The 18639-nt window shown below is 41.2% G+C and overlaps 2 protein-coding genes across 3 annotated transcripts; one reads left to right on the top strand and one right to left on the bottom strand.

Annotated features, from left to right (window-relative positions):
* Positions 1–111: 111 nt before the first annotated feature.
* On the top strand, positions 112–7057 carry LOC138970911 (uncharacterized). 2 transcript variants are annotated; one of them, XM_070343495.1, is made up of 4 exons: positions 112–268; positions 905–998; positions 1843–1960; positions 6747–7057. In XM_070343495.1, exons 1-4 carry the CDS (start codon positions 255–257, stop codon positions 6902–6904), a joined length of 384 nt encoding a protein of 127 aa, XP_070199596.1. In that variant the 5' UTR covers positions 112–254; the 3' UTR covers positions 6905–7057. The 2 variants fall into 2 exon arrangements, with proteins under 2 accessions (XP_070199596.1, XP_070199595.1); XM_070343494.1 differs by lacking the exon at positions 112–268 and adding an exon at positions 514–719.
* LOC138970903 (jmjC domain-containing protein D-like) lies at positions 296–18633 on the bottom strand. Its single transcript, XM_070343481.1, has 5 exons — positions 16066–18633; positions 13513–13692; positions 12422–12564; positions 9765–9901; positions 296–407 (listed from the first exon to the last, which is right to left on the bottom strand). The coding sequence occupies exons 1-4, from the start codon at positions 17359–17361 to the stop codon at positions 9820–9822; spliced, it is 1701 nt and encodes a 566-aa protein (XP_070199582.1). The 5' UTR covers positions 17362–18633; the 3' UTR covers positions 296–407; positions 9765–9819.
* Positions 18634–18639: the final 6 nt, after the last annotated feature.

The following is an 18639-nucleotide window of genomic DNA, read 5'->3' as shown; positions in this document are numbered from 1 at the left end:
GCCGAAGCTATTTGCCGCCCAAAATTTCCCATGACATCAGAGGAAAGAGCGCATGCGCTACACTCATTTATGAAAATGAGAGTTGAAATAACCAATCAGATAGTGTAACGTTGTCATGTGACCAAATTATGAGCCGAATTTGGGCGGGAATCTAAACGGCGGTCGTCTGCATTCTCTGTGTCTTTGTCCGCGAAGGAGGAAAGAAGCGTGCGTTTGTGTCTGCCAAAAAATTTGTGTTCTACAAATATATCATCATGCCTGGTGAAAAGTAAGTTGTAAAAGATGTTAGATATGTTGAATTGTACATTTTAAGTCATTTTGTAAATGTACCTTTTGTTTTTCTGTGATTTTGTTCCTTCTCCAAAAGGGACCGGCATGGAAGCAGCGTGTTTGCTGTGACCTAAATCCTGTACACAAAGGTTCAACTCGGATGAAAGAAACAATGGGCCTAGTGACTTTTCAGGCTGATATAGATATGACATGTGTCTTAAGTTTTGGATTCTTATACAAACTTGTTGAAAATCATGTATGATAATACGTTGTATCCCGTTTCCCCAAGAAAAACAGCGGTATGAATTTATTCGTGACGTCACAGTGTTGAGGGCCGCGCTGAGTGTTCATCGATTTTTTTTCTCCAGTCGACATTCAGCTAAACAGAACTACGGCAGTGGTTGTTACAAATGTTGTATTGTGGATTTTGAAGTGGACTGGGACTTTTTGTAAGTTACTTTTTGTGGGAGGTTTTGACCGAAGCCAGAATGGGTGGATTAAAGGGGGGGGGGGGGGGGGGGGGAGGATTCTGTGATCAGCGCTTGATAAATGGGAAATTAATTCGCCTTCCACAAGTTGTTGGAGTTAAATTGTACCGTGATATTGTACTAATTTGTGGCCAATTGTCTTTCAGGCAGGAAGTTGCGGTCGAAAAAACCGAGTCTGCACAGACCACGCCCGAAATAAAGGAAAAGACGGTCGAGGATGTGAAAGCACAGAAGGAGGAGGTAAGCCTTACTTGCTTTTGCCATGGTCTCCGTGTTCAACCATGGATTATCTCCCTTATTTAAGCAGTTTTCTAATTCCTGCCCCACGGACAGAACAGTTAAGCTCAATTTTTGAACAGTTATGCTCAAAATATTGTCTTCACTGTAATTGTAAAGCGAGCTATGGCTCATTAAGCGAGTTCTGCTGTCAGGATTTGTTTTTATTCTATAAGCCCAATGAAGCATCCTGAACTCAGGTCAAAATGAGTTCGGCTCATTCTCTCCCTGACAGGATGCCTTATATCATAACTGAAGAACAGAACGGAGATCACTGTCAAAGTCGGCCAATCTGCAATCATTTTCGTCTCGCGAACACTGATCTCAATTTAGATCAGTGCTCGCGAAAACCATATGGGAGATAACTGTATTTTAGGACTAGCATCCGGTCAGGGAGAGAATGAGCTTGACCCGAGTTCAGGATGTCCAATGAAGTGCCTTGTTCAGCCAACATCTTTGTATCATAACAGGCAGATTGTAATAAGCCTGTGTTAACCAATTGTTTTTCCTCTGTTAGTCTATACATTATAATTGAACAGCCTTTTCACTTTAACTTGACCCTTAGGCTGGTTGTCATATGTCGCGCTACTTTACTATACTGTCACGACATGTCGCGCTACTGGCTCAGTCTGTTTGTTTGGTTCCGATTACCTCCCATGGATGCGAAAACCTATGACCGTTTTTCTTTATGTTTCTCTGTTAATTCACCAGTGGCTATGTAACATGTGTTACAGAATTGCACCAGTGTAAGGGTTAATATCTTTATCATTTGTTATCAGTTGTTAATATTTGATGCGTTGGTTTTCAGGCTGATAAGCCAGTTGAGGCTGAGTCCACAGAAGAGAAGAAAGATGAGGAGAAGGAGGAGGCTGAGGGAGACAAAAATGACAATGCTTCCACAGAAGAGGCTGAAGCCACAAAAACAGGTAAACATCTGAATGTGTGCAGTTGCCTCGAGTCATGGTTTCAAGCTCTGAGCTTCTGTTCTTGATTTTCTTTCTTTGCTGTTCTCACTGGATCAGATTTGTTTTTACACATGAATCCTCCGTTATTGCAGTGGGGGGCTTGCTGCTGGACATGGTCACCCTCAGATGGAAAGTGGATTTTAGTTGTATCGGCAATCTTCCGTTAGGGAACGAGACCGAGTCAGCGTACAGTTTTCCAGCCAATGCAAGGGAAATTTAAATTCAACTCTGTCCACCCTCTAGAGCTCTGAAACTTTGCACACTTTTAGGGTTTAGTCAACCCTCGTTTGGGGTCATAGTGAGGTTTGTTTCATAAAAACATTTGGGATTTCTCTGTTTTGAAGCTTGCGCCTCCAAATTTCAGATTTGACTTTTTTCCGTACAATTTCAAAGTCACAGTATGAAAATGTTGGAAAGGGAGGGTGTCTTCTACTAGGGTGGGGTGAGGATTTTAAGTCTTTTATTAGGGGGAGGGGGTTTCACCATAATGGGAAATGATGAAGAGTCGTATAAAGCATTTGTTTTTCTTGTTTAACCTAAACCGTGCTTTCTGAGTCGTCCACGACCCAGAGCCTCACAAACATGTCTATCTCCAAAACAAAATTATTGGGAGTTTTGGATTAAGACTTCATGTTATTCTCAAACACCAATATAACCTTCCTATCGACAAATTTTGAAAGGATTATCTGCGTAAACAAAGGAACAATGACGTCATTTAAACTACACTGTCTGGATGTTGTGCGTTGTGGAAGACCCAAATGGAATTGAAGATAGTATTTTACTGTGTTTATCCTTGTTCGGATGACGTGGGTCGTGTATGGCCCACACTCTGCAAAGAGGCAGTAAAGACTTTACCCCTGTTGCATGACGAGCGTCATGTACGACCCATATTTTTTAAAGTTGACCCACATCATCTGGATTGTTTAGTCGCAAAGTGTGATCTGGTGAAGGTTAAAGGCACAGTAAGCCTCCCGTAAACCATCACAGATACGGTCAGGCTTTTACACACAGTACAAACACCATTCCATTTGAACGCTCACCAAACGGGAACATCCTAGGTGGCCTACGTAAAGAGCGAGCAATTTTGAATTTATTTTTGCGTGGTTTATCTTACCCCTGAGCCATCGTGAACCCGTGTGATCCAGTTTCCCTTTTTCACAATGTAGTCGTCAGTTAGTCATTTGAATGCGACTCGATGTGAGCTTATTTACAATTCCCGCAGTGGGGCACTGCGGTTATGAAATTAAAGGCCCCTCCTGTTTTTGGAACCGCAGGAGCTTTCTAGTTTGCTGTTAGGTAGATTTTTGGTTCCTCTTTCCTGTCATGCTCTCTTTTTCTTCATGAATTCTTTTCTTTTTTCTGCCTTCTTGCTCATTCACCTGTATTTTTTCCAAAAATCTCTTCTCTTGCCGCTTGTCTCGCGATTCATGTATAGTTTAATCTGTTAGTGTTCTGATGTAAGTCCAGCAGTAGATAGGTTAAGCCTATTTTAACATACTGGAAACTGGTAATCTTCCAGTAGGTATTAATTTAGTTTTACTAAAGCCTGCTGGGACACAAGTAATGGGTCAGTGCATTTGTAAACAGGAATCACTTGACAAGTGGCCCCCTTCATCCCCCCCTTCCTCGTCCTGATATGGCTCTGCGTAGTCGGCTGGACGTTAAGCAACAAATAAACAAACAAACTTATTTACAATAGCACGTTTTTATGCACGAAACAAACGGCTGTGGTTCACAAGAACTCGAGCGATGGCTTTTGACTGTTGAGAGGAACGGCGATATGCACTGATAAACCGTCGTCTGCTGTGACCCTGCTTCCGGGCTTTTCTTTTTTCAAACTTTCACAACTTCGAATTGTACTGATCTTGTCTTGATGAAAAAAGAATTCTTTTATGATTAAAGAATGTTTGTGTAACAAGCTGTCAATTTATTATTTAGATTTTAAAAGTTAGGTCTAGCGCAAAAACGCACCACGGTCCAAAAACATTTTGATAATCGATTCACGGCTATCGCCAGTTTACATCGATAGAATGAGACCCGAAGGGAAGTAACTCATGTTTGACCCGAGTTCATGATGGGTCCAAAAAGTGTTCCAGACAAAATTAATTCTTTAAAAATTGCTCGCTCTTTACGTAGGGCACCTAGGATGTTCCCGTTTGGTGAGCGTTCGAATGGAAGGGTGTTTGTACTGTGTGTAAAAGCCTGACAGTATCTGTGATGGTTTACGGGAGGCTTACTGTCCGGGCGTGATTTCCGGTATAACACAGGGATGAGATTCTTCCGCCAATTCAAAAGTTTGTTCCCAGGACCATTTTTCTGAATCGTCTAAATCCGTTGAGAAAAAATGGGGGGGGGGGGGGGGGGGGTAGAGTAGTTGTTGTGGTTCCATTGGATTCGATCTGTAAAGTCCTACCTACAACCCTAAAGTCGATTTTCCAGATCAAATCTCCGATCTTTTTTTTATGGTCAAAGTGTCAACAAATCTTCAGGTTCAGGGGGCTTTGACCCCTGGACCCCACTGGGGCCCCCAGACCCCCGCCAAATAATTTCCTCCCAAAACACTTTTAGGGAATCTCATCTCTGATAACAGCCGTCCAGCACCAAAACGAGGCGCCATTGTTGTTGGGCCAAGTCCACGAAAATAAATTCTTTGAAAATTTCTCACGCTCGACAAAAAGCAGCCAGGATGTTCCCGTTCGGTGAGCGTTCAAATGGAAGTATGCTTGTACTGTATGTAGACGCTCGGGGAGCTCTGTGATGGTTTACGGGAGGCTTACTGTGCCTTTAACCTTTGCCGTGCTTCCTGGGTTCACCTGTACCCAGAGACACACTAAAATCATTGTAACTCTGGAACCATTAAAGGTATCGTTTTGAAATTTTAAGTATCTCTTACACACCTAATTTGCTCTGTCTGCAAATTTTTAGTGTGTACATGACAAAACATTAAAATTAATTGATTATGATAATTTACATAAACACTACCGATGGCGCGGGTTCACACAAACCCATACTTTTAAAGAGTAGTAGTGATTGTAACTATCCCTCTGCCGACGGCGCGGGTTCTGCTACACCCATAATTACCAAAGCGGCGGAACAGTGTCTGTCTGCCTGTTTGTCTCCAAGAGACTGTCTGTCTCTCTGTCTGTCTGTCCGTATCTCTCTGTCTGTTGTCAGTTGCTCTGTTTGTTTGTCTGTGTATCCGTCTATCTGACTGTCTGTCTCTGTCTCTCTCTCTCTGTCTCTCTCTCTCTGTCTCTCTCTCTTAGTCTCTCTCTTTCTCTCTCTCTTTCTTTCTCTCTCTCTTTCTTAGTCTCTCTCTTTCTTAGTCTCTCTCTCTCTTTCTTAGTCTCTCTCTCTCTCTTTCTTAGTCTCTCTCTCTTTCTTAGTCTCTCTCTCTCTCTTAGTCTCTCTCTCTCTTTCTTAGTCTCTCTCTTTCTTAGTCTCTCTCTCTTAGTCTCTCTCTCTCTCTCTGTATGTCTCTCTCTCTCTTAGTCTCTCTCTCTTTCTTAGTCTCTTTTTCTCTCTCTCTTTCTTAGTCTCTTTTTCTCTCTCTCTTTCTTAGTCTCTCTCTCTCTTTCTTAGTCTCTCTCTTAGTCTCTCTTTCTCTCTCTCTTTCTTAGTCTCTCTCTCTCTCTTTCTTAGTCTCTCTCTTTCTTAGTCTCTCTCTCTCTCTTTCTTAGTCTCTCTTTCTCTCTTTCTTTGTCTCTCTCTCTCTTTCTTAGTCTCTCTTTCTCTCTCTCTCTCTTTCTTAGTCTCTCTTTCTTAGTCTCTCTCTCTCTCTTTCTTTGTCTCTCTCTCTCTTTCTTAGTCTCTCTCTCTTTCTCTCTCTCTCTTTCTTAGTCTCTCTCTCTCTCTCTCTTTCTTAGTCTCTCTCTCTCTTTCTTAGTCTCTCTCTCTCTTTCTTAGTCTCTTCTCTCTCTTTCTTAGTCTCTCTCTCTTTCTTAGTCTCTCTCTTTATTTGTCTCTCTCTTTATTTGTCTCTCTTAGTCTCTCTCTCTCTTTCTTAGTCTCTCTCTCTCTCTTTCTTAGTCTCTCTCTCTCTTTCTTAGTCTCTCTCTTTCTTTCTCTCTCTTTCTTAGTCTCTCTCTCTTTCTTAGTCTCTCTCTCTTTCTTAGTCTCTCTCTTTCTTAGTCTCTCTCTTTTTCTTAGTCTCTCAGTCTCTCCCTCCCCTGCAAGAGGTCGGTGAAGGGAGAAACTCGATGCACCCACTGAAGTAGCGCTGTGGGTTTCCCTGAACCCACCCCGTCGTTAGAGAAATAAACGGTAAAAACCCTCTTTCAAATGTATGGGTTCAGACAAACCCGCATCGTCGTTCGAGGAATAAACGGTAAAAACCCTCTTTCAAATGTATGGGTTCAGACAAACCCGCATCGTCGGGAGTGTGTAGTCAAAAGCGGCATCCGGCAAAGGTTCAGTACACTAATCTATCCCTTTCATAAACAATGATGGATGTGCATATGTGCAGTGTTGTTCCCAGACACGGAGAACATACGTCAGTTGAGAAATTATGTCCACAAAAAATGCTAGTTAGAACACATTTCCAAATCTATCTTGCATTCAATTGGCCTGGGCTAGCAACAGTGCAGATTCAACACAATATGTGTAGAAGGCCAATGTCTGGGTCAAAACTGTTTAGTAAAAAAAACCGTGAATTTTAATTTACTAGCAGGTTATTGTGGATGTGCATGAAGGCAGAGCTTTTTCTGGAGTAACTACATTTCACCTCACCTTTCGTTTTCTATTGCAGAAGAAACCAAAGAGACAGCAGCCGAGAAGAGGACTGCAGAGGAAGAGAATGGTGAGGATGAGAGTCCGACCAAGAAAGTGAAAACGACAGAGGAGAAGACTGAGGAGAAGACGGAAGAAAAATCAGAAGAAAAATCGGAGAAATCTGAGTCTGCTTAATTTATATCCTGTGACTGTTTAGTGTGGGTGTCATGTAGAGACAGTTTCTGTGGCAAGTTTCTGTGAAACTTCACCTGTTGTCATCGAGCTGTAAACATTTTGCATCTCATTTCGATCATCGTTCATACAATAAACTCGCGAGTGGTTCATCAAGCTGGTGTCTTCAAGTGTTATTTTGTTTGTGTTCAGGTTGTGCCTACTTCTCATTCCTGCCTGTTGGTGTTGCTGTGAGTGCCGATTATGTTTTGTGAGTCTTCAGTGTTGTCAAGATGATTAACCTATTACCTCAGACATGCTCGTGCTGCTTTCTTCAGAATGTATTTTCTTGCAACTCGATTGTTCCCAATTGCGCATTTCATTTACCCGTTGGTATATCGTGGTCCTTTTGAAATGGCAGTCTTTTAACAGGCATTAACATTCTATGGTTTCCAACCTAAGCAAAACAAAATTCACAGCTAAGTTGCTGCAGAGGCGTTCATTCAAGAGTACAAATAGTTCGCTTTAAATGCATAATCCCAAGTAAGCATAAATTATTTACATTTGTATAACCTTCGTGGTTGAAAACGACGTTAAACACCAAATAAAGTAAAGAAAGATTTACATTTGTCAAATTGAAAGAAAACGCAAGTATCTCGTCCTGACAACCTCAGTGAGTCGATTGAATGTTCACATATTTAATCAAAACATTAAAAAAAACGAACAAGTTTTCTGCAGTGAAATAAAAGCAACAGCCATGGAATGTTACATTTTTAACCAACATGTTACAAATTTACATTGCCACTGGTGAATTAACAGAAAAATAAAGTGAAATAGGCTTTCAGAGGTAATCAGAACAGACTCTGCCAGTAACATGACATGGCGTGACAACAACCAGCCTAAGGGTTAATAATAGCACATGAAACAAATTTTGCACCCAAATTAAAGCATAAAATCCTGTGTCATTTAAATTCAATCTTTCTATGCCATTGACGGCCATTCAATTGACTACCTGGATTTCACAATATTTTGCGAACATACCAAAGGTACTTCGAGTCAATATTTGGAGCGATACACGACTGCGCATGTCTACAGAAAAATAACTGATACAGGTACTGTCAAAGTTTCATGTGCGTATAATCACGAGCATAAATTTTCTCGTCATGCAAAACACATGAGAAAAATGGAACACTGACCGCGATTATCGCTGCTTCTCAAAACATGCACAGTAATCGTCCTAAAAATATTAAGCGTATTTACAGATCGAGCAAGTTTGCGCCGCGCCAGTGATTATTTGCAAATGAAACTTGGCAGTACTGTTGTCATAAATTGATTTGACACAAGTGAACGATCCTGAGTTTAAAAACTTTTCCAGATCATTGCATAGCAGAACGAATATCTGTAACAATCCAAAATTTTACTTGAATTGCCTCTGGTATGTTGGCAGAATATTCTGAAAGTTTCTGAATCAATCCACTACGTCATTGCTGAAATACAGCGGTTTTTGGCTCACGTAAGTGTAGCCTATGCGATGATAAACTTTGTCTGTGTGTGTGTGTGTGATAGAAACTTTAACATTTCCGAGTCTATGGATAAAGCTCGCATAAGAAGATTACGTCTCGGTCAAAAGTGTTTGACGTGTGTGATAGAAACTATTTGAAGACGTCACCTTATGACGTAAGAGGGTTAGACGTCACGCAAAGGAATTACTGAAAGTCTCGGTCATTGTTATTGTGAGCGGGCCGAGACTAATTGGCAGATCCAGGGTCTCGCTTTCTTGCACAGTTTCACCTATGCTTACTGTGTGTGTGTGTGTGTGTGTATGTGTGACGGAGTGATTGAGTTTGTGTTACTGTTTGTCGATTTCTTACGTGAGCCTTGAAGGCTTCGCCTCTTGTTTTTCATGATACCCCTCAAAAACTCAGTTTTTGACCGCTCATGCGATCAACACCTGCATCAGTAGAAATAGCATAGCACAAGAAATAGGCAAGCTAGCTAAACAAAACATGTTCTGGGTAGATAATTGACTTTCTTCTCTATGTAAAACTTGCAAAGTTTTGCCGATTGTGATTTTAATTGGTCCCTTCGGTTTTTGTCAGGTCGATTTTGAGGGTACTCTTATTTGAGCGGCTGTCACATGATCCCTGTAAAAGAAATCTTAAATCCGAAAGGTTATCCATAATCAAGTAAACCGCCGTAGCCGGCATAGAAAGTTAAAATTAAACGACACAGGAATTCAGACTTAATTTAAGTGCAGCGAACGAGAAGAAAAAGACGTACATAATCCAACCACCTGTATGTTCAGGCATGGGAAAAGTCAAAAAGGCTGATTATATTTAAATAATAGCAAAGTCGACGGCGCGAAGCGCAGCCTTACAAGGGGGGGTCCGGGGACATCCCCCGACCCTCCCCCCCCCCCCCCCCCCCTCCCCCCCCCCCCCCCCCCCGGAATTTTTTCTCTCCAAAGAACCCAAATCAAACGGTGCATTTGGTGTCATCTGAGCTCCAAGTTGGCCATTAAGTAATTCAGTTTTTAGAACCATTTTTGCCTCCCCCATTTATTTAATAGGCGTTACAGTGATCAGAGCATTACAAGTTCAAACACACACAAAATGACCCCAAACCTTGGACTTGACAAAAGTTCTTTCAGCAAAGACTTTCCACTCTGCACAGAAAGTAACCAGTCTGTTGAATTTTGGCATATATATGTGCGAGTGGAAGGATCACGTCCCACATAAAACCCTGGACCACGTGTTGTACATGTATTTGGGAAGGAATGTTCTTTACAAGTTTTAACCGACATTTAAAAAAAGCGCAGACTAATTTGACAATGTCACAAGTTTGATTTTTAAACAACATTTTTCATTCACGAACAAAAACACACCGAGTTCAACAAACTATGTTTGAAAATGCAGATCAGCATGAATCTTCCACCAGGACTACAGTAAGTGCCTGTACTTGGGGTTGATGTCAAGCTGACAGTCAGGACATGGGAACTCTTTCTGGTAAAATGGCTCATACCTGTGGGAAAACAGAACAGAGCAGTTACAATGAATATTGTCCGTTTGCAAGTTGCCTGAATGCGGCCCTATGCTCCACAGGGAGTCTACAGGAATAAGTCAAGTTGCCTGAAACACCGTTTTTGGAAATAAACAATATGCCTCATCGTCTTTCAGTAATTCTTAGACTTCGAGAAAAAAAACTGTAGCACAAAAAATATCATTCCTGTCCTATTAAACGAAACAAAAGAATCAAAAGCAATTACAGCTATGGGGTGGGTTGCATGAGAGAACTCAAATTCCAAGCTCAAACGATTCAACTTTACTCTAAAGCTTGCTCTGTTAAGAATCCGCAAAGCACGAAACGAAGTCGGGGTGCATGAGCCGTCTTTAGGGCCGACTCAACTGAGAAAGAGGGCAAGTCGACGTTGTCGACCTACTTAGAGCGTTAGTGGGAGATTCCATGACGTCACGGGAAATGTGGTCAGCAACAGCCAATGCAAACTGCAGTCTAGTAGGTTCGCGGGAAAAGGGCGCATCAGAGACCGTCTGTTACACAATAATGTACTCTGCGGCATCTGGGCGCATTCAAGCATGCACAGGAAGCGCGCGCTCATACCAACACAGGAGATGCCGTGTGTAGTACAAAGTAGAGCGTACGGCGTTATAGTACTATTTTGTGCATTGTGCATGTTGGATCGAGTAGAAGAAAAATAAAGATTGTCTTCTTGATCTTGAATCGCTCTCTACTGAAAAGGTAAACATCGACCAAAAATTAAAAAAGTAAATACAAAAAGAAGATAAAAATACAGTAATTACAAAAAACCACGAATTATATCAAAATAAAAAATGAAGTAAAAACAAAATAGAAGGAAAAGAAACCAAAGTCATATAATGTGAGATTAAAAAAAAAAGATTAAATAAATAAAAATTTAAAAATCAAATTATAAAACACTTAACTATTAGAGACAGCATTAGGTAACAAAAGATAATTTCTAACAAATAAAAAAAAGACAACAAAATATAAATATATTAATGATTAAATAAATACATAAATACATATTTCAACAAATAAAAAATAAAAAAAAATGATTTCACCCGAAAGAAAACAAAAACAAAAACCTTATGTTGCCGGGCACAGATGAAGTAAACAAGAAAGTTGTCTAACTCCGTCGCGTTGGTGCGACCTATTATAGCACCAAATGATAAAAGGTTTCAAAAAATCATCTTGCAAGCGGCAACTGGCTGGTTAAGTCTGTTATCTCTGCCAAGCTCAGCGTTAAGCCTGGGGGGGAGCAGGCTCAAAGTTAAGCAAAAAACGCTGTGCTCAACGAACGTAAGACCGCTCATGCACCCCGGTTTTCGCGCTCTCGGCGTAAAGTCAACCATCTCAACTTTGAGCTCATTTCCGGCGAGCTTAAGTCGTCTCATGCAACCCACCCCAGCTTCTTTGAATAAAGATCGGATTCCCTTAAACTAAAAATCAATTTTACTTGCTAAATCATATAATAATAAAAACATAACCCAAAAGAAAACACACACACATGGTGCGTTTGTGTGTGTGTGAGCATTGACTCTCAACAGCATCAACAATCTCTAGTTTCTCTTGAGATAAAGAGACATGCTTTCCGCCATGGCGATCACTGCCGCTGAGAATATAATAAGACAGGCACTTGAAGCGAACACTTGCTTACGTTCGAGTGATGAAGTCATTATGTAGTCATTTAACACCTTACAAAGGAGTCTTTTTAACACACCAATTTTGATTTGGTGCCTGTCTAGCCTTTTCAGTTTGTCTGGATGACACCCAGTGCAAGCATTGCAACAAATGTAAGTCTAAACTTACTGGTTGTTTCCTATAACCCAGGAGAGGCGTGTCAAGGGAGATAAAAACTCATTTCCTATCTTCTGCGTTCGTGGGCTGAAACTCCCACGTACACTCGTGGTTTTTTTGCACGAGTGGAATTTTACGTGTATGACAGTTTTTTACCCCGCCATTTAGGCAGCCATACGCCGTTTTCGGAGGAAGCATGCTGGGTATTTTCGTGTTTCTATAACCCACCGAACTCTGACATGGATTACAGGATCTTTTTCGTGCACACTTGGTCTTGTGCTTGCGTGTACACACGGGGGTGTTCGGACACCGAGGAGAGTCTGCACACAAAGTTGACTCTGAGAAATAAATCTCTCACCGAACGTGGGGACGAACTCACGCTGACAGCGGCCAGCTGGATACAAAATCCAGCGCGTTACCGACTGAGCTACATCCCCGCCACTCATTTCCTATAACCGAGGCTTTCTTATAACAGAGTGTTTCTTATCCGGAGAATTCCAAGTGGAAGAAAGAAGACATACAGCAACGAAATAAAAAGTCCTTTCTTGTAAGCAAGATTCTTATAAGTGGGTTTGACTGTATACTGACCGAACGAACAGCTTGCGGGTTTACTCGAACGTGGTTAGTACTTTTTCTGGCTATCAGAATCAGAAACGCATGGGGTTGTCCATAAGATATAAGTACAGTACAACCCTTCATTCAACTCACCAGTAATTAACAGCTAAATTGCGCTGCTGTAAAGTGTTGGGTCGAGACTGAACTTCGTGCCACCAGAATGCAGGCATAAACAACACATCTCCTTCTCCAATGGTACACGACAGTGGCCGGGCTGCCCTAAACTTGGGAAATCTCTGCAAGAAAAAATAAATAAATCAAAACTCCTCAACATCATCACCCAATATGATATTTCAGGATTTTAATGTACCTGTTCAGTTTTAGTGCACCAAAACAGACAAATTGAAACTAAGGAAAAATGACACTAACAGCTCACACATTACATGTAGAACGAAGTGTACACTGGGCTTTTCGAGTTTCACCACAGCTGGACAATTGCTACAGACAAGCTGCACACAGGTTTCCAAGGCAAAATCCCAGACTTTTTATACGACACCTAGTTGTAGTTTTAGATAATAATGTGAGTAAAATCACAAGATACATCAAATCCATGAATATGCCCTTCGTGTAAGGGAGATAACCATACACGGTATTTCCAGAACAGTTCTGATCAGTGTAATTTTTTCCAAGATTTTAGCAGTTTTCATACATTTGCATGCACTCTGCCTAACCCATTATTTAATCTACTGCATTCAGATCACGAAAATCGGTGATAAAGAATATTTGTTTTTATGTTTCTAGCCTCTTTTGAGACTTTACTTGTCACTAGACTATTAGAAAACTTCCTTTTCTACAAAAACAGGTGGGGAGACAGCTCAGTCGCTGGCTTTGAAACCAGTTGTCTCTATCGGCGTGGGTTTGACCCCATATTCGCGGCAAAGGATTTATTTCCCATAGTCAACTTTGACATTGTGCAGATTTCGTCAGTGTCCGAATACTGCACAACAGCACACAATACAAATCCCAAGGTCACAGTGGAAGTCTCAGGCCTTGGAAACCATGAATGCAAGCATGCAGAAAAAAACAACTGTCGCTGCCCTGAATGTCCTTGAGGGAAGTCCCCAAGGACAATAACTTGAATAAAATATACCAAATAAAAATCTTGAGACCTGAACACAATCTAAGAGCAGATAATGTGGATGTCAACAAAATGTAGTGCCATGAGTTGCAGGTACACAGCTTACCTCTAGGTGAGGTCTCAAGATGTCCACAGGACTCATGACCATGGAGGTGCTGTCCAGTAGTTTGGAGCGTCGGAACTTTTGCAAGGTTGTGTTGTAGGATAAAATGGCTTCTGGGATGTGAGCCTCATACAGAAAGTCATTGTGTGGCTCAAACAGGGTTACCTCTTTTTCACCACTTATCTGAAACAATATATGCAAATTCAATAAAAAATATTACTTTCAAACATCTTTAAAAAGTTATTTATAACTTCAAAAATTGTGTGAACTTGCATTGCATCCCGAACAAAAACTTCTTGCAACTTTATTATTAAAACAGAACAGTTTTGTCATGTTCAAAGGCAGGTCCCTAGGCTACTGATGTCATCACCAGTTTGCACAGTGTGTGTTGAAACCTGGAAAAACAAACATGGACCCTAACAGGGTCAAGAAAGCCGCCCTGTGGTGACACGGAGGTGGGACATGGATACCGTCTCTGGGTCTGCACAAACAGTTGACCCGTGTCCAATCCGGACCAGATTCCAATGCACGCCCGTAAGTCATGCAAAACTGTTTCAAACTATACTGAGAGAGAGAGACAATGACAATTCTTTATTTTACGAGGGTAACAGAATAAGCATAGGTATACTTTTTTGCATCTGGCCCTCTAGAGAGAGAGAGAGAGAGAGAGAGAGAGAGAGAGAGAGAGAGAGAGAGAGAGAGAGAGAGATCAAATCAAATCAAATCAAATCAAATTTTATTTTTTTCGAGGGTTGTGGCATAAGCAATACAACGAGCTTTTTTTCAACCAGCCCTCGCCCAGAGAGGGGACTAATCTATTTTTTCTAATCACATATTTACACGGATATTAACGTAGAAAAAAAGGTAGAGAAAAACAACAACATATGAATATTTACACATTACATATTATACACAAATATAAAGCGTCGTATATGTAACGTAGTGAAAACAATGCTGAATACACATGCATGAGTAAATGTGTTATTAAAGCTTTGAGTGTTTTTGTGTGGATATAATGAACACTGATGCTTTGGACAAATGAAAAGAGAGAGAGAGAGTAGTCACCGACAGAGACGGGAAGATAATAGAAAAAATTAGCAATGCTGAGGTCAGATTGACAGGTGCATTTAATCTCTAACAATTGGTAGTTCCCAGCTTCTGCCCTTTGCTGAGACACCGAAACATTGGTCATTGACCGCCTTACAAAAAAATCATTGGTTGCAGATTGTTCATATGACATAAATAAATGTTATTCCAAATAGTTTGATAATTTTTTGCATTAAAACGAGATCTTTGTTTATAAAGCCATGTGATCGACATTGTTGTATACCATTTGTCAAATTTTGTTTTGAAAATGATGAGTATTTGCACTTCCGGAAATTCCCGTTTGCTCTTCGCATAATTTATTAGTTCAGATGTTTCAAAACCCAGACCTACGCGTTGGTGTACACATTCACCTTAAATTGAAAACGTCTTTGCAAACAACTGAAACAAATTAAAAAATATATTATCTGACTAGAGTACACATTCATGCTTTGTATAAGCACCCATGCTTCGTGAATAAAGGTCTCACTAGCACATTTTTTCGATTAGGTTGAGATGCGCATCCTCATGTGAAACATTTAATTTGGGTTTTTTCCCCTAGCTGGACGCGTAAAGCTCAGGGTTTCATTTACTAGTGTGCCTTACGCCAATGCACATCTCAAAATGTCCCATTGGACTGCTTTACACATTTTTCCTACCAAAATACATGTGACCTTGACCCAAGGTCAAGGTCATCCAAGGTCATGCAACACAAAGCTGTTAATTCAAGACATAGGAAGAACAATGGTGCTTATTGGCTCTTTCTACCATGAGATATGGTCACTTTTAGTGGTTCACTACCTTATTTTGGTCACATTTCAAAGTGACCTTGACCTGGATCATATGTGACCAAATGTGTCTCATGATGAAAGCATAACATGTGCCCCACATAATTTTTAAGTTTGAAACAGTTATCTTCCATAGTTCAGGGTCAAGGTCACTTCAAAATATGTATACAATCCAACTTTGAAGGCCTGTGACCTTGACCTTGAAGCAAGGTAAACCAAACTGGTATCAAAAGATGGGGCTTACTTTGCCCTATATATCATATATAGGTGAGGTATTAAATCTCAAAAACTTCAGAGAAAATGGGAAAAATGAGAAAAATAGCTGTTTTTTAGACAACATTTATGGCCCCTGCGACCTTGACCTTGAAGCAAGGTCAAGATGCTATGTATGTTTTTTGGGGCCTTGTCATCATACACCATCTTGCCAAATTTGGTACTGATAGACTGAATAGTGTCCAAGAAATATCCAACGTTAAAGTTTTCCGGACGGCCGGACGGACGGGGGGGACGGACGACTCGGGTGAGTACATAGACTCACTTTTGCTTCGCATGTGAGTCAAAAAATGGATTGGCATCCAATACAGGATCTGCATTATTTAAGATTAAAAATTAAATCTAGAATTAAAAGCTTGACTTTACAAGCTTGGACAATAAGCACATTTAGACATGTTCTCTGAATACTTACCTGACACAAGAAATTATCAAAGGGATCAAAATGTGCCTTGCCTAGTGTGTTACCATCACTCAGCCAAATGTTGAGGTGGGCCAGCTTGAACACATTCCTGAAAAAAGGCATTTCTATGATGTCCAATTCCAGTTCTGGGAAATAATCGGTGATAGCTGTGTATTCCAAATACGCAGACACATTTGTGAACGTTCCCTTAGATATATTTCGGACAAGGTTTAAAAACTCTGCAAAATTCATGCTGAGTCCTGCTGGCCGAACAACCACGAGATCTGGGTATGGAAGTTGTTTCAACACGCCTGGTGGGATTTTGAATGTGTTGTAGGCTTCCCATATGTCTGCAGGTTCTATTCCTTCATATTCTCCTTTTGGAGTTAGCTTAATGTGTACTTCCTTCTCCCCAAACTGCTCCCGTAAAAATTGATTAGTCCACTTCAACATAGCTGGCCAGCTCTGCATAGCCCCTGTGATGATGACCGGCTTTGAGCGAAACAGGTAGTTATTGATAAAGTCCTCCTTGCTGGGCAAGTCAATGCGTTCACACTTTGGTGCAGTTTCAAACACTTTGTGATTTGTTTTTGATGATTGCTCTGAACAACGTAGTTCGCCACTGCCATCCTCTCTCAAGCAATGTTCTTGCTGATTTTTGTTGTTTTGTTTTTCAAAAATGTCTGCAATAGTGACAGAATCGGGAAGCTCTTCAACTGAGAACAAGTCTTGCAGGAGGTAGTTACGATGTAGGCCCTTAACGTCTAAACTGCCATCAGAACTGCGATAGGTATTGCAATGTGTGTTGACAAACTGAACAAAGTTATCAGAAGCAGGCTCACTGTAGCCAAAGGCTTCCGGGTAAGCAACAAGGTAGTCGGGTTTGTGCAGGCAGGTCCGATCTTCCCGGAGACGTTTGAACACGACAGCTGAAAACTCAGGCATATTTCCATCAATTTCTAACCGCTTTCCGGATGGCCATGCAAAATTATGCAGATCGCACGCTCCAACAATGACATTTGGATCATTTCGGAAGGCCACGTCAGCATTAGCAAGTAACTCAGAAACTAGGTGATTCTGTGTCGTCTGCTCGACCCCGGCATTGTTTGATATAGCAACCACGCACTGCGAGCTAGAGAGGGAAAGCACATCACCTGGAGTCAGCACAGGGGTGTGAGTAAGTGCCAGCGGTGAAATGAGCACCACGATTATTCCAAAAAGTAGGATGGTTGCGTGAAAACAGAGCAGAAGACACGAAACCGAAACCACACGTTTGGAGAGAACCGCCATGTTGACTACACGAGGCATGGGAGGTAACTCGAAATCGAACTGTTGCGACCCATCTCGTCATCGGCGCTTTTCCGGAAATGACCTGCGCTTTGTTGGAATTCCAACAATGGCCGCCATTGTAGGAATTCCAACTTTGCGCTACGCGATTCTACAAATGTACCGCGCGCATAGTGAGAATTCTGCTCTTTCTTAGAATGCGATGTAAAATGATACAAGTCATGATGGCCCATGATGATCCTTGTGTTTTAAAGTGATCAATGCTTAGTCTTGAAAAAGCAGATGCATTGTATAACGCACCAAACCAACCGAATTACAAAAAGCAAAAACACTTTTGATAACTTCGGCGGGCTGTAATGACACAGTTCAACGACCCATCCCACTCAACCAAAATGCACCAATTTTACGTAATTTTTAATGTTTCAGATCTTACATTTTACAACAACAAAAACACAACAAGAGTGTTCCGATATAACTTTTCACTGGTAACTATCGATTGTAATAATTTTTTACTCAGTCTTAACTGATTATATATTAAACTCACACAGTCTCTCTGGGCTGCAGAGACAGCATTACGTCCCTTTACTGAGTAGGCTCTTGTCACTGCATGGTAATCTAGGCTCTTGAAACGTAATGTGCAAGTCTGTGCGCTATATTGTGATTGATTGTTGCAAAATGTTGATTCAAATTAAAGATGATTTCAGCCTGTTGTAACAAACTAACACTCTACTCTGAGAAAAAAAATCCTTGTGTTCAAAATAGATCGAGACAGCAGCAACTAGCTTGCTGCATGCGCTGAGTGTCACTAAGAGAATTGTTACACAGTGTACCCCCATACCCCCAATTCAAGACTTCCAATCAATCAATCAATAGGAAGCTTATATAGCGCGTATTCGTGGGTACAGTTCTAAGCGCTTCCCCTGTATAAGACCTTGCTTTTTCATATACCTTATTCATGACCTGTGAAAGGGCGGGGATGTAGCTCAGTCGGTAGCGCGCTGGATTTGTATCCAGTTGGCCGCTGTCAGCGTGAGTTCGTCCCCACGTTCGGCGAGAGATTTATTTCTCAGAGTCAACTTTGTGTGCAGACTTTCCTCGGTGTCCGAACACCCCCGTGTGTACACGCAAGCACAAGACCAAGTGCGCACGAAAAAGATCCTGTAATCCATGTCAGAGTTCGGTGGGTTATAGAAACACGAAAATACCCAGCATGCTTCCTCCGAAAACGGCGTATGGCTGCCTAAATGGCGGGGTAAAAAACGGTCATACACGTAAAATTCCACTCGTGCAAAAAACACA

Source organism: Littorina saxatilis, linkage group LG7, assembly GCF_037325665.1.
Source record: "Littorina saxatilis isolate snail1 linkage group LG7, US_GU_Lsax_2.0, whole genome shotgun sequence".
Classification (NCBI taxonomy): domain Eukaryota; kingdom Metazoa; phylum Mollusca; class Gastropoda; order Littorinimorpha; family Littorinidae; genus Littorina; species Littorina saxatilis.
This window is presented reverse-complemented; position numbering and strand designations above follow the sequence as displayed.

Excerpts from the sequence above, each read along its gene's own strand:
- LOC138970911 (XM_070343494.1), top strand. The coding sequence starts at position 529 with ATGATAATACGTTGTATCCCGTTTCCCCAAGAAAAACAGCGGTATGAA. Across the intron at positions 999-1,842 it reads TGAAAGCACAGAAGGAGGAG|GCTGATAAGCCAGTTGAGGC; the intron begins GTAAGCCTTACT and ends GTTGGTTTTCAG. Across the intron at positions 1,961-6,746 it reads GGCTGAAGCCACAAAAACAG|AAGAAACCAAAGAGACAGCA; the intron begins GTAAACATCTGA and ends TTTCTATTGCAG.
- LOC138970903 (XM_070343481.1), bottom strand. The coding sequence starts at position 17,361 with ATGCCTCGTGTAGTCAACATGGCGGTTCTCTCCAAACGTGTGGTTTCG. Across the intron at positions 13,693-16,065 it reads TTGATAATTTCTTGTGTCAG|ATAAGTGGTGAAAAAGAGGT; the intron begins GTAAGTATTCAG and ends ATATTGTTTCAG. Across the intron at positions 9,902-12,421 it reads AATTTAGCTGTTAATTACTG|GTATGAGCCATTTTACCAGA; the intron begins GTGAGTTGAATG and ends GTTTTCCCACAG.